The 17,590-nt window shown below is 47.6% G+C and overlaps 1 protein-coding gene across 2 annotated transcripts in view; it reads right to left on the bottom strand.

Annotated features, from left to right (window-relative positions):
* Positions 1–17,590, bottom strand: part of FGD5 (FYVE, RhoGEF and PH domain containing 5) — a 123,535-nt gene that overhangs the window by 63,117 nt on the left and 42,828 nt on the right. For both annotated transcript variants that reach the window (XM_008951689.5, XM_003826223.7), the window contains exon 3: positions 6,964–7,096. In XM_008951689.5, the coding sequence (XP_008949937.1) occupies positions 6,964–7,096 (133 nt within the window). The remainder of the gene's footprint in view (positions 1–6,963; positions 7,097–17,590) is intronic.

Here is a 17,590-nt window from a genome sequence, read left to right as displayed (position 1 = left end):
AACAGGATAAACACAGTGTCTGCCCTCCTGGAACGACTGCCAGGGAAAGGCAAACGATGGGCAAGAAAACAGAGGAATGAAGAACAAGACTACAGCATAAGGAAATAGCCAGGAATGCTGTGACAGAGTATGGCAGAAGATCTAGGAGCCCTCTCTGAGGAGGTGACATTCAAATTGAGACCAGTAGCCAGCCAGGCAAAGGGCAGAGAGCACACTTCTGGTGGAGGAAACTCCAATGGCAAAGGGTCTGAGGTGGGTTTAAGGAGCAGACAGAACTCGTTTTGTATCTTGCATGATGTCTGGTCGAAGAACTGGGTGTCTACTGAATTTTCTCTGATCTGTGATTAAGACATGGCAATAAGAAGATGACACGTCAGGAATTCAGATCTTCCACATCTGGTGCTAACATCCAGAATAGCAAACACAGGAAGCAGGCAGGCCGGGGATGGGAAGAGGATGAGCTCGGTATGGGATGTGTTGAGTTTGAAGCATCTGTGGGGCTTCCAAGAAGGTCCCTAAAGGGCACCAAGAAGCTCAAGTCTGGGGTCAGGCCAGATGGTGTGCTCTGGGATGCCACCTGCGTAGGGCTGGCCATGGCTGGAACGGGCTGCCGGCGAAGAGGGCACAGAATGAAGGATGGGGGCTGGGGGCGGTGGAGCCTTGGGAAATGCCTAAGACAACAGAGTTGCACAGTCAGAAACAAAGGAGAACCAGGAGAGGACTGTCAGGCAAGCCCAGGGAAGAGGATGTTTGTTCCCAAGGAGGTGAGGCCACCAGGGCTGAGGCTCAGGGCTTGTGTAAGAGGGGTCTGAAGTGGACGGCGGAAGGGGGCCTGGCTCCTGGATATCAAGAGGGTTGTGCAGCACCAGCGACAGCAGTAAGGGAGGTGGAGGAGTGAGGGAGGCTTCAATATGGCCATGGCCTGAGGGAAGACCTGACGAATCTCTCCAGCTCCCGCTCCCCTTCTTTCCCCAACCTCACCTTGCTCCAGCCACAATGACCTCCTAGGCTCTGGCTCACAGACTCTCCCCGCCCTCCTGCCCTTGCACTGCTCTCCTAGGGCTTCACAGTGCGGGCTCCCTCATGCCATTCGGGCTCCCTCATGCCATTCCGTTCCCTCACAGATGTGTCTTCCTCATCCAAGAGCCCCTCCCTGGGAATTGGAACCCTTCTGCACTATTGGCAGGAATGTTAAGAGGGTGTGGCTGCTGTGGAAAACTATATGGCAGTTCCTCAAAAAACTAAACACAGAATCGCCATATAATACAGCAATCCCACTTCAGGGCATATACTTACAAGAACTGAAAGCAGGGTCTTAGAGAGATCTGTGCACCCACATTCACAGCAGTACCATTCGCAACAGCCAAGAGGTGAAAGCAACCCATGCATCTGTCAATGAATGAATGGGCAAACAAAATACAGTCCACCCATACAACGGAATTGAACTCAGTATTAAAGGGGAAGGAATTCCAACCCATGCTACAGAGTGGATGAACCTTGAGGACATTATGCTAAGTGAATAAGCCACTCACAAAAGAGCAAATACTGTAGGATTCCACTCATGTGAAGTCCCTAGAGTAACTGAACTCATAGAGACAGAAAGTGGAACGGTGGCTGCCAGGGGATAGGGGAGGAGGAATGGGGAGTCAGTGTCTAAAGGGGGCAGAGTTTCAGTTTGGGAAGAGGAAAAAGCTCTGGAAATGAATGGTATTGATGGCTGCATGGCAATGTAATGTGCTTCATGCTACTGCACTGCACACTTAAAAATGGTTACGATGGTGGATTTTATGTTATGTGTATTTTCCCACAATTTTTTAAAAATGGAAAAATGAAGGCATTCTACGTCTAAGATGCCCCCACCCCCAATCCTAGGAGCTCTGTTCCTCACGACCATAGCCAGTTTTGTTTGTTTGTTTGTATTGTTGTTGTTGTCTTAAGACAGAGTCTTGCTCTGTCGCCCAGGTTGGAGTGCAGTGGCTCGATCTTGGCTCACTGCAACCTCTGCCTCCCGGATTCAAGCAATTCTCCTGCCTTAGCCTCCAAAGTAGCTGGGACTACAGGCACGTGCCACCACACCCAGATAATTTTTTGTATTTTTAGTAGAGACGGGGTTTGACCATGTGAGCTAGGATGGTCTTGATCTCCTGACCTCGTGATCCGCCCACCTCAGCCTCCCAAAGTGCTGGGATTACAGGTGTGAGCCACCGTGCCTGGCCACCAGTTTGTTTTTTATAGCACTTGTTACCACCTAATCCCATCTTAGGAGTTTTCTGGTTTACCTTCCATCCCCTTCTCTAGAATGTGAAACTCCAACAGGGCAGGCAGGGACTGGTCTGACTTGTCATTGCTGTGTCTTCAGCCCTTGAAAGGGTGCTTGCATGTTGGTCCTCCCTGACAATGAGCCAGGCACAGAGTAGACGCTCAGTATATATTTAATAAATAAGTTTCTGTGGAAGAAGAGGAGGGACTGGGAGTAACTGAGTGAAGATACAGACAGAAGAGAGGCAGACAGTGGAGAAAGTTCATGTTCACTAGGAGATGAGTATTGTTTTCTGGGAGTGGGAAGCACAGGCTGTGGTTCAGAGCCCCTTCCCCGGGGCCCAGGAGAAGCAAGCGTTTGCAGTGGAGCCAGTGTGCAGCTGTGAATCTAGCTCTAGAAGTCCATAGCACAGAGAAAGTGCATGGTGGTGTTTAACCCCAGCTGGGGACTGGTCCAATGGCAACAACCAGGGCTCAGGTGGACCCTTTAATTGGGGGCGGATGGTCAAGGTGAGGCTACAGGTGCAAGGACCAGGGACACCGGTCAGCCGGCCCGGCAAGAGCAGAGCTCTGGGCATGTGGGCCCGGCTGGGCAGGAGCAGACCTGCCACAGAGGGCGTGACGACAGGAAGGGTCTGTTCCAGAAACAGGCCAGACTGGGAAACAAATGTGGCCATGAGACTCAGGTGAGGGAGGGGGTCCCTGGGAGGGGCTGCTGGCTACTGGGCTGGTCTCGGGGGAGCTGGTATTTAGCCTGAAAAGGCCCCATTAGACTCATTGTCAGGGAGGGCCGACACGTCAGCAAGTCTTTGAATGTCTCCTTTCATAAGGAGAGCTATTTTTAAGTCTTTCTTGCTTTCCTTCTCTCCCTTCCTCTTTCCTTCCACCTACAGCCTTTGTGTGTCTACGAGTGGGAGCGAGGAGAGGTCAGACATGTGGGTGGACCAGTGGGGCTCAGCCTCCTGTCCTGCTCCCAAAACCTCTCCTATCATGACTTGGCTGCTCCAAAACATCCAGGAAGGGTAGGGCTCACCACTGCACCCCCAAAAACACCTCCCGGGGCCCACAGGGTGACCACTCCTCACTCACACCTTCCCTGGTCTGCTCTTCTGAGGTGGTGGAGACAGAAAATCTTGCTCCCACGTCCCACACAATGTGACTAGGGCATGGAGATGAGAGGTCTTTGCCTTTTGGAGAAACTGAATTCTAAACCACAGTGGAAGACAAATGAGGATGGAGACATGACCCTTCTCCCCACCCCCACCCTACCAAAAATCTTCCTGCAGAAAAGTGGGGAAGGTCACTCACTTGGGAAACCTCCCTTCCCATCTCCACAGTGGTTCCGTGGTTGGGGAGCTCTGGGCACCAAGGGTGGCCAGGGAGTCTGCTGTCACAGCCTCTTGGGGGACTGTTACATGGTAGTGGATATGGAGATTTAAAATATGCCTGCTCTCTGGTCCATTGATTGCCTTCTGGGATCTACTCTTCAGAAAATCTTTTATGTGCATAAGGAGGTGTGTGAACAAGTTCACTGCAATGCTGATGAAACTAGAAACACTGTAAGAATACTGCAGTGAGGAGATGGCTAAATAAACCATGGCACATCTGGAAAATGGAATACTATGCAGCCAGAAAAACATTTAACTCAGAACTCTATGTATCAATGTGGGAATACCTCTGGGATATTACTGAAGGAACCCAACTAAGTTACTTCAGGTTTCTTATAGTTTGATATCATATATGTAAAAACAACAAATCCACAAAACAATATACTGTGTGTTTAAGGGAATGGGGAATAGGAATGAGAGTTCGAGGGGACTTTCACCCTCATCTGCAGTGATTTACATATTCCGTGGTAGAGCATGCCTTGTGCAATTAAAGTGTAGGTTTTGACTTCAATTCTGGTATATAATGCAAGCCTTATAAAGAAGAATGAGGGGGAGGAGGGCACGGATGTCCAACCCTATAGCTGATGAGAAGTCTGGACTCTGGAGAGTGAACTGACCTGCTGGAAAGATGAGCCTAGACTCACCCACCCCCTCCCTGCTCTTGGGATGACCGGATGCTCCTGCCTCTGACCCTGGCCTTGCTCTGGCTGGCCACAGGCTCTGCCTGGCTCTGGCCCCCGCAGGACACATGAAGGACCCCTGTCCATGACAGGGCTGCCCCAGCTTCATGACCCCAGTGCGTCACTGCTGAGTCCTGGTTGAACTTGGGCAGATTGCTTCCCTGTTCAGGCTCCTAGTCTCAATCAAAAGCTCTGACCTTGGTATGCTTTTTTCCTGAGTGGCAGGCATTGTTCTAGTTCTCCTTAGACTTATTTACCTTTGTAACTATTCTGAAGCAGGTACTATTACTACTATCCCAACCTTACAGATGGGGAATCCTACGAGCAGAGTGGTCAGGAAGTTGCCCAAGTCACTCAGCCAGCAAGGGACAAAGCTGAGTCTGAACTTCTTAGTCCCTAGGCTGCTCTACCTCTTGCTAGCTCCTTATTCCTGGGAGTGTCCAAGCAGTGGCCGGGAGACCAGATCCTGGGTAACAGCCAATGTCCAGGGCCCCAGAATTGCACATTCATACCTTTAGAATGGTTCTGAGCAGGACAGGCCCTCTCTTTCCATACTCCCCCTCTGTCTCAAGGATTCAGAAACAACAGATAATTACTACACCCCTATTGTATGGCCGGCACTCTCACATTTGTGTTCCCATTCAACCCTCCCACAGCCCCGCAGTTACTATTAGTGCTCTCTTTCAGAGATGGGGAATGACTGGCCTGCAGTGACACAGCCGGAAGAAGAGATGGGGGTCCCAGAGGAGGGTTTAACAGAGAACTCAGTGACCATGGTGGGGTACATCACAAGGCGGGTGGGGACTCTGAGGTACAGAGAGTTGTGCATGGTGGGCTCCACTGCTCCATCAGCCCTCTGACGTTCTCGCGGCCAGTACCCAATTCCTGGTTTCAGGGTGGGGACCAAATCTCTGATGGCAACTATCTCTTTCTGCTCCCAGATTCCATGACCTCAGGGATGCCCAGAAAAGCCAAAATCATCTCTAAATGGGCACGACTAACTCAAGGCTCTCCTCCCTTCTCCACAAGGAGACAATACTCCTTCTTGGGAAAGGAGGAGTGGAGAGGTCAGAGAAGGCCCGCAGTGATAGACAACACTGGACTTGGAGCCAGCCAGAGCTGTGCTTGAGACCTGACCCCTTCATTCACTAGCTGTGTGGCCTTGGGCAAGTTACTTAACCTCTCAGAACCTCTGTGTCCTCAACTGTAAAACAGGGATAATGGTGCCAACTTTGAAGTTGTTGTAAGGAGTCAAGGAGATGACAAACATGGACAACCTCAGGACAGTGCCAGATACGTGGCTCAGTACCTAGAGAGGAAGAGGCAGCGGGGAGATGAGTGAGAGGGGAAGGGGGTGGGGAGGGTGTGAAGGAGCCACTGGAGAGAGAAGGGACTGAGGGGGAAGAGGCAGGAGAAGAGGGGAGTAACTCTCTTGAGGGCTCCTGTAGCACTTGGTAGGTAACTTTATGAAAACACAGTCCAGAGAGATCAATGGACTTTTAAAAGAAATCACCTTTGTGGAGAGAAAATGAGACATCCCCATTTGGCCAATGCTTGGTAAGTGTCAGGCACCTGTGCTGAGTGCATTCACTTGCAATGGTCTTTAATCAATGTAGCAAAACTAACCTAGGCTTGGAAGGGGAGGGATGATGGAGAGTGGGAGGCAGGTGCCGAAAAAGGTGCTGAGGTCTGCTGGGAAGCGGGCGAAGGGGGCGCTCCACTCTTTGCCTCTCCAGTCACCTCTCAACATGCAGGCATGGCCTGGAAGATGGGTGGGGTGGGTGGGGGCATTTCACCCTTCCTAGCCCATTTCCCTGCAGTGGTTGTGTCCCCCGCAGAACAAATGCCTGAGCCCCATATCACCCCGTGATGTTTCCTGGGATGCCACCTACCAGTCACATTCCTAGGCCTGCTCTTCACCTCTGCCCATTTCTGCAAATGTACATTGTGGGAAAGGATTCATGACTCTGAGAAGGGGTGTATGGAAAGGCTGGGACTTTGTCAGTGAGTGGGTGAAGGCCAGCTCACCATGAGTGTCCAATAGAGAGCGTATATTATCCCCGTCAGCACTGATGCACCCGTGCCCAGCAATGAGGTCTGCGTCTTCACTGTGACGTGGCCCCCAACTCACCATCAGCCTCTAGACAGCAACCTCCCTCCAGCAACTCCATCCCCTCACAGCACTGCTGCAGGGCCAGGGAAACCAGCTTTCATCTAAAACTTTTCAGTTCACAAAATTCCCTTATAGCCTTTAACACATCTCACCCTCATGATTTCCACTTCACAGATGAGGAAACTGAGGCCCAAGGTGTCCAAGGTCATTAGAAGCTAGGCTGGTCTTCATTCAAATCAGGCAGCTCTATTCCACATCATCCACAAAGCCTCCAGAAAGCCCCAAACTTCATCAGACTCCAGAGGATACCGGCATGAGCAGTTGCCCTTGCATCACTGAGGCCGGTCCCCAGAAGGCGATGCTTCCTAGCGCCCTGATGCTGCGTGTCTCAGCCCCTGCATCCAGCTGGGGCCAGCTATCTGCAAACAGCTCCGTCCGCACCAAGGGAAGGAGCAGATCTGTTACAGCCATCTCTCCACCCTCACGTCTCCAATGCCCACGGCCTACCTGTGGGGTGCCCTACCTTGTGGGTGACACTGGGGTCTCTTGAAGCACTGTCCTCCTCCTCCGAGCTTCTCTGCTCTTCATCTGACGTAAGGTCCTCTTTGGGGGCTGCCGACGAGATGGGACAGACTTTGTAGGGCTCTGTGTAGGCGCTGGGTCAAAGCAGGGGAAAGAAGGGTTAAAGCTTTTTGTTTAGCATAGGCAAAGAAAACAAGTAGTAAGACTCAGGCACAAACTTCCTACTTCCCCACCCCCAGCCACACTGGCTTCCATTTGGAGCCCTGAACACACCAGGCTCTTGCTGCCCAGTGCCTTTGCACACGTTAAGACAGACTCACTTCCCTGCAGACAGGGGGCAGGCTCCCCTGCCAGAGGAAGGCCCGAATAACTCAGGATGCGGGCAGGAGATGTTGAACCTGGGTGGTCTGGGATCTGGACTGGCCTGGTCAGGCGGCAGGGTTAGTCCTTAAGGTGGCCGTGTGCTCTGGGCCTGAGTAAGGGATGCAATGATGTGGTGGACAGAATCCAGGACGTGTGTTCCAGCCCCTAGTCCCGGCCTTGCCATCGGCTAGATTGCAGACAAGACATAGCTCAGGGCATCAGTTCCCACTCAGCTGCATAGCAACAAGGATTCCTGTCTCACCTTCTTGGCAGGTGCTGTGAGCATCACAGCTCATATAGGTGTGACAGTCTCATATCTCCATGCCTGTGACTACTCTCCACAGGCGTTGCCAGTAAATAATGAACATAGCAGTCAGCACATATTTACTGACTGTCTGCTTTAAGCAGGCATGGGCTAGGCATCGAGTAAAACACTGGTGAGTGAAGTAGACATGGTCCCTGTCCTCAAATGTGAACAACTCATGCACAATCACAAACTGTGATCCCCACAGCAGGGGCTCTCAGCCCTTCTCTCTACACAGCAGACTGATTATTCCACAAAAGACTGTGCCCTTCTCCTGCCCAAAAACCTTCAGTGGCTCCCTCTTGCCATTGGCAACGCGGCCCCAGACAACTCACAAACCTTTCTTCCTACTCAAAATTTGGTCTTATTAAATCCTTACCAAATACTCCTGCCCTCTGGGAATGCCTGGATGAGATACTGGAATGACTGACGGATGGCAGGACGGAAGGGAGCAGCCACTTCCTGGACTGCCTGGGCCAAGCTTTCCCTCAGGCCCTGGCCCAGGCAGGGGGAAGTGAGGCAGGTGGGGGACATCAGGGGAGGAGAAACAGCCTTAGGGAATAGCTGAGCTAGGAGCCTATCCTGGAGCTCCTCAAGTATCTTTCATAGGAGCCAGAACCGCAGGTACCCAACCCCAGAGTACCTGTAGCCTAAGCAGCTTGGGGCTCTGCCAAGGCCAGAGCAGGGTCCCCTGCTCCACAAGGGGCTATAGGGCCAGACAGAGCAAGGACAAGGTGGCCTGTCTCTGCCTGGGCCTCCACTGACATAATGGGTTGGAGGTGGGGACTGTGGCTGCACACTTGTGTACAGAGGCAAACCCAGTCCTCACCAAGGTTGAGCCATGACTCAACCTACTAGCCAACAGGCTACCCTCTGGTCAGACCTCTTTCTTCTTCCTTTTCAAAAACATTGCTTTTTGGCCTTCTCTTTCAAATGATGAGGTGTTTTACAACAAGCCATATACCTACTACCAAGGTATACAAAGAAATAACACCCCGCCAGGCTTGCTGAGGTGTGCCAAAGCCTCCCTCCTGTCTCAGGGTCACCTCCACCTCCGCTGCAAGTCACCGTGCTGCCAAGGGCCACCAGCTCCCTCCACTGAGGAGCGGTCCCCAGCCTAAAGGTCAGGGACAACTCACCTGTTCGGCAGAGCTCAGATCAGGCTCAGTAAAGTGACTGCATGGACTGGTCTCACAACACCCTCACTCCCCTCCCTCCAGAGCTGCCTGCATCAATTTGCAACCCTTTTTCCAGCAGACTTGGAGTGGAGTCCTGCCCTCCTTCTGAGAGAAACAGCCACCTCAGGCAGCAGGAGCAGGTGGTGCTCTATCCAGGATAAGCAGTAAGGATGAGGGATGCAGCAGTTAGCAGCCCTCCTACCACTCCTCCTCCGCATCCAAAAGGAAGGTGCATGCCAGGCAGAAAGCCAGAAACCCGAGTGTCTCCTAGCACAGCCACTATGTGAGCCTCAGGCTTACCTTCCTCCCAGGCTTACCTTCAAATACCTCCCAACCATACATCTAGCATCTCTAGCACACCCTCTGCTGGCCAGGCCACCTCCTGCCTGAACATCTGTAACTGGTGCCTTCCTGAGCTCTCTGACTTCACCCTGGCTGTCACCCAATCTGTTCTCCACCCAGTGGCCATAATGACCATCTCAAAACCCAATCTGATCGTGCTGTCCCCTGGCTTAACTTCTTCAGGGGCATTCCAGGGCTGCTGGGATTTGGCCCCAAGAGCTCAGCCTGTCCAGCAAGCCTGCGGGACCTGGGGAGGGCAAGGTGGGCACCCTCAGTTCCTGCTGCTGCTGCTGTGGTCTCCCCAGCATCAGATGCTGCTGGGCATCACAGAACCTGGGGGCTCTGCCTCAAGCCAAGCAGGGGGTGGTTTCCATGAGTCAGAGCCATGGGTGATATGGGGGAGAGGGCTCACGGAAGCCAAACCCCTGGAGAGGGGAAGGAGACAGCTCGAGGTCACGCAGCAAATCTGAGCTGACATACACTGCCTCTGAAGGTGCCTCTCTCCATGCTTGGTCCCTTTTAGAGACCTGAAAGCAGATGCAGTTGGGCCTGTCACTGCAGTGATATGTGGAGTTGGGTCTTGGGTGCGCCTTTGCTTTTGTTGTTATTTTACTTCTAAAGTCAGTGGAGTGCGGAGATGAGAGCTCATGCTCTCGAGTTAGGCTTCCTGGGTTCAGATTCTGGCTTGGCTATTTGTTGGCTGTGTTTAACGTCTCCAAGCTTCAGCAGTGCTCAATTCACAGTGAGTTACATAACATCAGACATTCAGAATAGTTCCCAACACATGACAACTCAATAAACGTCAGCTTTCTTCACGATCAGCTCTGTATTCTCCTGTCCCTTCCTGTCTTTGTGCTTCCCAAACCCGAGCCACTCCCCCGTCTTCAGCGTGGCCGTTGCTGCCTCCAGCTGTTCTATCATTTGCCTCATGTTTTCTTTAAGTTAACTCATTTATAACACTTGCTACCAACTCCAGCCTCATCCTAAGTGATAATACCTGTGAGGTCACATGCTATATTCTTTTAACACTGTATTTTTAAATGTATTATTATTTTTAGACACAGGGTCTTGCTCTGCTGCCTGAGCTGGAGTGCACTGGTATGATCATAGCTCACTGCAGCCTCAACCTCCTGGGTTCAAGCAATCCTCCCGCCACAGCCTCTCCAGTAGTTAAGGACTACAGGCACACACCACCATGTTCAGCTAATTTTTAATTTTTTTTTTTTTAAAAAGGGGTCTCACTATGTTGGCCACACTGGACTCTAACTCCTGGGTTCAAGCAATCCTCCCACCTCAGCAACCCCAGTAGCTGGAATTATAGGTATATGCCACCACACCCGGACCCTTTTAACACTTTAAAATAAACCGTATAATTATTAAATTATAATAACGTGTTTGACTAAAGTTATCTTGCTCACATTGGAGGTGCACAGACCTCACAGATGAACCTGGTTACTTCTGATCCTCAATTCAGCCTCAGCCATGGCAGTTGTGGAGCCCATGCAGATGGCCCTCCTCTTATTCTACTTCTTTATCTGATTCTGTTTTCCAGAAAGATCACTAAAACAGATGTTAGGGGCAAAGGTTCAGGCGCTCTGATATTTCTGGCTCATTTATTTCACTGTCCTATATAGGAATTATGAGTACAACAAATGGGGATAAGTCACCATTAGAAATGTGCTGGTTCCTGCCTTCAGGAAAGTGAAAGACGTTTAGGCTCTCAACACTTAAAGGAAGCCCCGTTGAAGCCCAGAGAGTGGACAAACCAGACTCATTGATGGGGCCATTGGGCCACAGTCCATGACAAGACATTCCTGTGGGCCACAGCCACGGCATACCTAGGGGTGTCAAAATGTGGACTTGTGGGGCCTCATCCCCTGCCAAAAGCCAAGCCAGTCCCACTCCTGTCATTGGGCGTTTCTTCCCATTCCCTGCTCCCAGATGCACTTCACCTCCTCCCTTGACCCCCTCCTGTGTTTTGAATTTCTGTTCACTCAGAATTGTAAATGTTTAGTTGTGACCATGATGTATTGTTTGGGTCAGTGTCCTTTTCCAATGCATACTAATATATTATGGTTATTATATATGAATATATTTAATGACATGGAAACAGTTGTTGATTTTCTAAGTTTCTTTCCCTTTTTGGGGGGGAGTGGTTCGAGTTGTAATGGACCCAGATGGAACTTGTAACGTGGGCCACACATGATAGAACCAAATTCAGATATCACTAAATAAAATCTTGCACACTGAGCTGTAAAAACAAAACAAAAAAAAAGAAATGTGCTTTTACTGTTGATCAAGGGGTACAAAGTTTCAAACAGGCATGAGGAATGGGTTTTGAGACTACTGCACAGCAGAGTGACTGCAGTCAATAATAAGTATTACATATTTCAAAATAAGAGTAACCTTTCTTCTTTCTTTCTTTTCTTTTGGGTAAGGGTAACTTTTCTTTCTTTCTTTCTTTCTTTTATTATTTTTTTTTTGGGGGGGGGGGTCTCACTCTGTCACCCAGGCTGGAGTGCAGTGTGATGTGATCTCTGCTAAGTGCAACCTCTGCTTCCTAGGTTCAAGTGATTCTTGAGCCTCCGCCTCCCGAGTAGCTGGGATTACAGGTGCAAGCCATTATGCCCAGCTAATTTTTGTATTTTTTAGTAGAGACAGGGATTCACCATCTTGGCCAGGCTGGTCTCGAACTCCTCACCTCAAGCGATCTGCCCGCCTCAGCCTCCCAAAGTGCCGGGATTACAGGCACGAGCCACTGTGCCTGGCCAACTAACAGTAACCTTCAAATGTCTTACCATAAAAATGATAAGGCGATGGATATGTTAATGACCTTGATTTAATTATGCCACATTGTATACATATACTAAAACATCACATTGTACCCCATAAATGTATAGGATTATGATTTGTCAATCAAAAATTATAGTAATGCATTTTTAAAGGTCTAGAAATGTCTTTAAAATATGCACTTCCACAACATGAAAGAGCAAGTATGATCCAATGTCTTTGCAGAGTCAATGAAAAAATGGCAGCAACAGACCCTATCTTAAACAGAAGTCAGCAGTAAAATAAACAAATCAAAACATTCTGATACTAAAACCAAGGCTGTCAACATGGCTGCTCCCATCGACCCTGGTATTGCTACGAGGTTGATCATACACAGGGCAAGGAAACACCTCTGAGAGATACATGTTAACCTCTTCCCAAATGCTGTGACAGACCTGGCAGAACTGTGTCCTGGGCAAGTAACCACGTCTTCCCTTGGGGAAAAAGACTGGGAACACTTACATATCATGTCTATCTCCCCAGTCTGCCAACAGAAACCTCCGAGATGAGTACTCTGCTCAGTATGGTCAAAGGAAGCCTGCAAGGCTCTATATTTTCAGCTATCTGGTGCCTGCCTGGTTTTTCATTCATTCAAAAAAATTCCTATTACGAGCCGTCTGTTCTAGACTCTGTACTACAGGTACTGAGGGTACAGTGTCTATAGTCTCTCTAGTAAAAATGCCCATTATAATCATAACTGGATGAGGTGTTATCTTCAGGTGGATTCCTTGAGCATACCAATATACTACATATGAGAAAGCCCTCTAACCCAACTACCTACCCATCCACTCATTCACCCATCTATCTATTCATCTATCCATCCATCCATCCATCCATCCATCCATCCACCCACCCACCCACCCACCCGCTTCAGGACACTGGACATCTGACCATCCACTCACCCTTCCAGCCATCCTTCCATCTACTCACTCAGCCATCCATCCTTCTCACCCATCCCCTCACACTCACTCACCAAATACGGCTCAGCTTCTACTTCATGGAGCTAACACAAGGAGGGATCAAAGATGACTCAAGTACTCTCTCTGGCCTCAGACACAGTACAGTGCAAATTACTTCTGAGCCCAGAGAGAGTACAGAGTGAAGTCTTCTGAGCCTATCCTCTTCACCAGCACTTTGCACTGTACTCTGGGTACTTTACTGTACTCTCTGGCCTCAGAGGTGGAGAGGGTGGGCTCAGACAGACTGCCTGGGTGGAATCCCAGCTGTGCCACTTCAAGCAAGTTTCTTAATCTCTCCGTGTCTCAGCTTTTTTTTTTTTCCAGTTTCATCTATAAAACAGGGGTGATAGTAATATAGGTATAGATTATTTAGAGGATTCATTGAAATAATGCAACAAAGGCACTCAGAAGTGGCACAAAGAAGGTCCTCATTAGATATTAGCTAGTGGTGGTGTTTCCATAGCCTGACAGCAACAGATGAAATAAGTTTATCAGAATAGCCCATCAGAACAATGAAAATGGAGACTGCCCCATCCTTCCATCAGCTGGTATCTTTCTGCTCTCTAGCGGACACTAAGGGTGGTTCAGAACCAGTAGAAAGGCCCCCATCTCTACAGTACCTTACGACTTACAGGCAACTTCATATCTGTCTCCTTGCTGAAGTCTCACGGTTGCCCAGGACTCAGTGCCTTTGTTTTCTCAAGCCCCAAACCAGGACCAAGGATCTGAAACTTTGCTGTATGTTAAGTGAGGAAGGACATTTGAGAGATAGTTTGGAGGCCAAAAGGATGAAATTTCAGTAGGGCTCAGTGGCTCAAGCCTGTAATCCCAACACTTTGGGAAGCTGAAGCAGGAGGATCGCTTGAAGCCAGCAGTTCAAGACCACTCTTGGCAACAAAATGAGATCCCGTCTCTAAAATAAAAAAAATTAGCTGAATGTAGTGGCTCATCCCTATAGCTATTAGCCTCAGCTACTTGGGAGGCTGAGGCAGGAGAATTGCTTGAGCCTGGCGGGGGTGGAGGCTGCTGGTCACACCACTGCACTCCAGCAGCCTGGGTGACAGAGCAAGGCCCTGTCTCTAGAACAAAAAAAAAAAAAGGATGACATTTCTAACCTTTATTTCAAGAGTTTAAAGGACAGAAAAATCATTTGATAATATTCAACATCCCTTCATGATAAAAACTCTCAATAAATTAGGTGCAGAAGGAAAGTACCTCAACATAATAATGGCCATATATGATAAATCCACAGCTGACATCTTACTGTTAGCTTTTATCTTTTCCTCTAAGAACTGGAGCAAAACAAAGGTGTCCACTCTCACCACCATTCTTCAACATACTACTGAGAGTCCTAGCCAGAGCAATAAGGCAAGAGAAAGAAATAAAAGGCATCCAAATTAGAAAGGAAGAAGTCAAACTGTCCCTGTTTGCAGATGACATAATCTTATATATAGAAAACCCTAAATATTCTACCAAAAACCTCTTAGAGCTGATAAACTCAGTAAAGTTGCAGGATACATAATCAATATATAAAAATCCGTAGCATTTCTATACATGAACAATAAACTAGCTGAGAACGATTTTTCAAGAGCTACAAAAAAAAAATCACAATACTACATTTACAATAGCTACAAGAAAAGCCCAATCTAGAAATAAATTTAACTAAGAAGGTGAAAGACTTCTACAAGAAAAAACATAAAACACTGATGAAAAAAAATCAAAGAGGATACCAACAAATAGACATTCCATGCTCATGGATCAGAAGAATTACTATTATAAAAATGACAATACTTACCCAAAGCAATTTACAGATTCAACATAATCCCCATCAAAATACTAATGACATTCTTCACAGAAACAGAAATTAAAATTCTAAAATTTACATGGAGCCACAAAAGACCCAAATAGCCAAAGCAATCCTGAGCCAAAAGAATAAAGCTGGGGGCATCACATTACCAGACTTCAAAATATACTACAAAGCTATAGTAACCAAAAAAGCATGGCACTGGAATAAAAACAGACACACAGAACAAGGGAACAAAATAGAGAACCCAGAAATTAATCCATATATATACAGACAACTAATGTTTTGACAAAAGTGCCAAGAACATTCATTGGAGAAAGGACAGTCTAAATGGGTCTGGGAAAACTGAATATCCATATGTAGAGGAATGAAACTAGATCCTTACCTCTCATGCTATAAAAAAATCAACCTCCAAAGGGATCAAAGACCTAAATGTAAGACCCAAAACTATAAAACTAGTAGAAGAAAACATAGGAGAAATGCTTCAGGGCATTGGTCTGGGAAAATATTTTATGACTAAGACCTCAAAAACACAGGCAACAAAAGTAAAAATAAACAAATGGGATTATATCAAACAACAAAGCATCTGTACAGCAAAGGAAACCATCAACAGAGTGAAAAGACAACCTACAGAATGGGAGAAAATATCTGCAAACTACTCATGCGACAGGGGATTAATATCCAGAATAGATAAGAAACTCAAAGGTCTTAACAGAAAAACATATACACACACAAAAACCCAATCTGATTAAAAAGATGGGTAAATGATATGAATAGACATTTCTCAAAAAAAAAAAACATACAAATGGCCAACAAGTATATTTTTAAAATGCCCACATCACTAATCACTAGGGAAATGCCAATCAAAACCACAATGAGATACCATCTCACACCTGTTAGAATGGCTGTTATCAAAAAGACGCAAGATAACAAATGCTGGCAAGGATGTGGAGAAAAGGGAACTCTTCTACACTGCTGATGGGAATGTAAATCAGTAGAGCCACTATGGAGAACAATATGGAGATTCCTCAAAAAACTACAAATAGAACTACCATGTGATCCAGCAATCCTACTACTGGGCATTTATCCAAAGGAAAGAAAATCAGTATATGGAGGAGACATCTACACCTCCATCTTTACTGCAGCACTATTCACAGTAGCTGAGATACAGAATCAACCTAGGTATCCAACAACAGATGAATGGATAATGAAAATACATACACAACGGAACACTATTCAGCCATAAAAAAGAAAGAAATCCTGTCATTTGTTGCAACATGAATGGGATTGGAGGACATTATGTTAAGTGAAATAAGCCAGGAACAGAAAGTTAAACACTGCATGTTCTCACTCATATGTGGAAACTAAAAAAAAGCTAACCTCATAGACGTAAAAAGTGGAACAGAGGATACTAGAGGCTGGGAAGGATAGGAGTAAGGTGAGGATAGGGAGAGATCTGTAAAAGAATAAAAAATACAGCCAGATAAGAGGAATAAGTTCTAGGGTTCCATAGCACTGTAGGAGGACTACAGTTATCAATCATATATTATATAGTTTCAAATAGCTAGGAGGAGGATATTGAATGTTCCCAACACAAAGAAATGATCAACGTTTGAGATGATGGTATGCTAACTATCCTGATCTGATCTATAAATTACATATATCAAAACATCACTATGGACCTAATGAATACGTACAATTATTATTTGTCAATTTAAAAAATAAAACAGGGCCAGGTCTGCTGGCTCACACTTGTAATCCCAGCACTTTGGAAGGCTGAGGCGGGAGCATTGCCTGAGCCCAGGAGTCTTTGAGATCAGCCCTGGCAACATAGCAACACCTCCCATACCTACAAAAAATTTAAAAACTAGCTAGGTGCAGTGGTGCACACCTGTAGTCCTAGCTACTTGAGAGGCTAGGGCAGGAGGATCACTTGAGCCCAGGAGGTCGAGGCTGCAGTGAGCTATGATCACGCCACTGTAGTCCAGCTTGGGCGACAGAGTGAGCTCTTGTCTCAATAAATAAATAAATAAATAAATAAATAATAAGTAAAAAGAAAAGAAACAAAAAATAAAGGACCAGTGGTCTGTTGTACCCTGAATGGGATCTTTCCAGGAAATTCTGGGCATGTGGTCATTACAGGAGTAATATGGTCCCACCACTCAATAAGTTTACCTGGAGAGTCACATTCTGGGAAAACAGGAAAAGGGCCAGGTGGTCAGCATTGTAAGTTTAGTGACCAAGTAGCCCAGAATGTTGGCATCACACAGAAAAGAGTCACTGTGTGACCTCAGGCAAGCCACTCAACCTCTCTGTTTCTTACCTATAAGGTGGTGATAACTATGGAGGTTCACGGTGGGAGTCAATAAGAACACGATGGTGAAAGCAGCCACGGCCTGACATACAGCAGGTCCTTTCTGGCCAGCTCTGAAGAGCCTGCAGAAGGGCCAAGTTCTAAACCCCCCGCGTAGTCTCCCTGGGACTGTATCCACCCTCTGAGTCCACTTGTGCTGTAAAGGGAATATCAATTAAAGCTGCTCAGAGGCTGTTACCTTAAACGACCTTCCAAATGTCCTTCCAAAGGACTAGGCTCCAAATGAGCCTAGTCCTTTTCAGCAGCCTAGAGTTGTAAGAGGATATGTGCCTCCACGTGGGGAGATGAACGCTGTGTAACCCGGCCTGGTGCTGTCCAACTCTGACCATTTAATTCCGTCCTATGTAACGCTCGTTGGGAGCCATAACTCTGAACACAGCCAAAAGGGCCTAATAACTCGTAAAAAAAAAAAAAAAAAAAAAGGAACGCTTTTCCCCCTGGGAATCTCTCAGTGGGCCCTCCAACCTCAAATTCC

This window comes from Pan paniscus, chromosome 2, assembly GCF_029289425.2.
Source record: "Pan paniscus chromosome 2, NHGRI_mPanPan1-v2.0_pri, whole genome shotgun sequence".
Lineage (NCBI taxonomy): Eukaryota > Metazoa > Chordata > Mammalia > Primates > Hominidae > Pan > Pan paniscus.
Note: the sequence above shows the minus strand (reverse complement) of the source record. Positions and strands in the feature narration are given on the sequence as shown.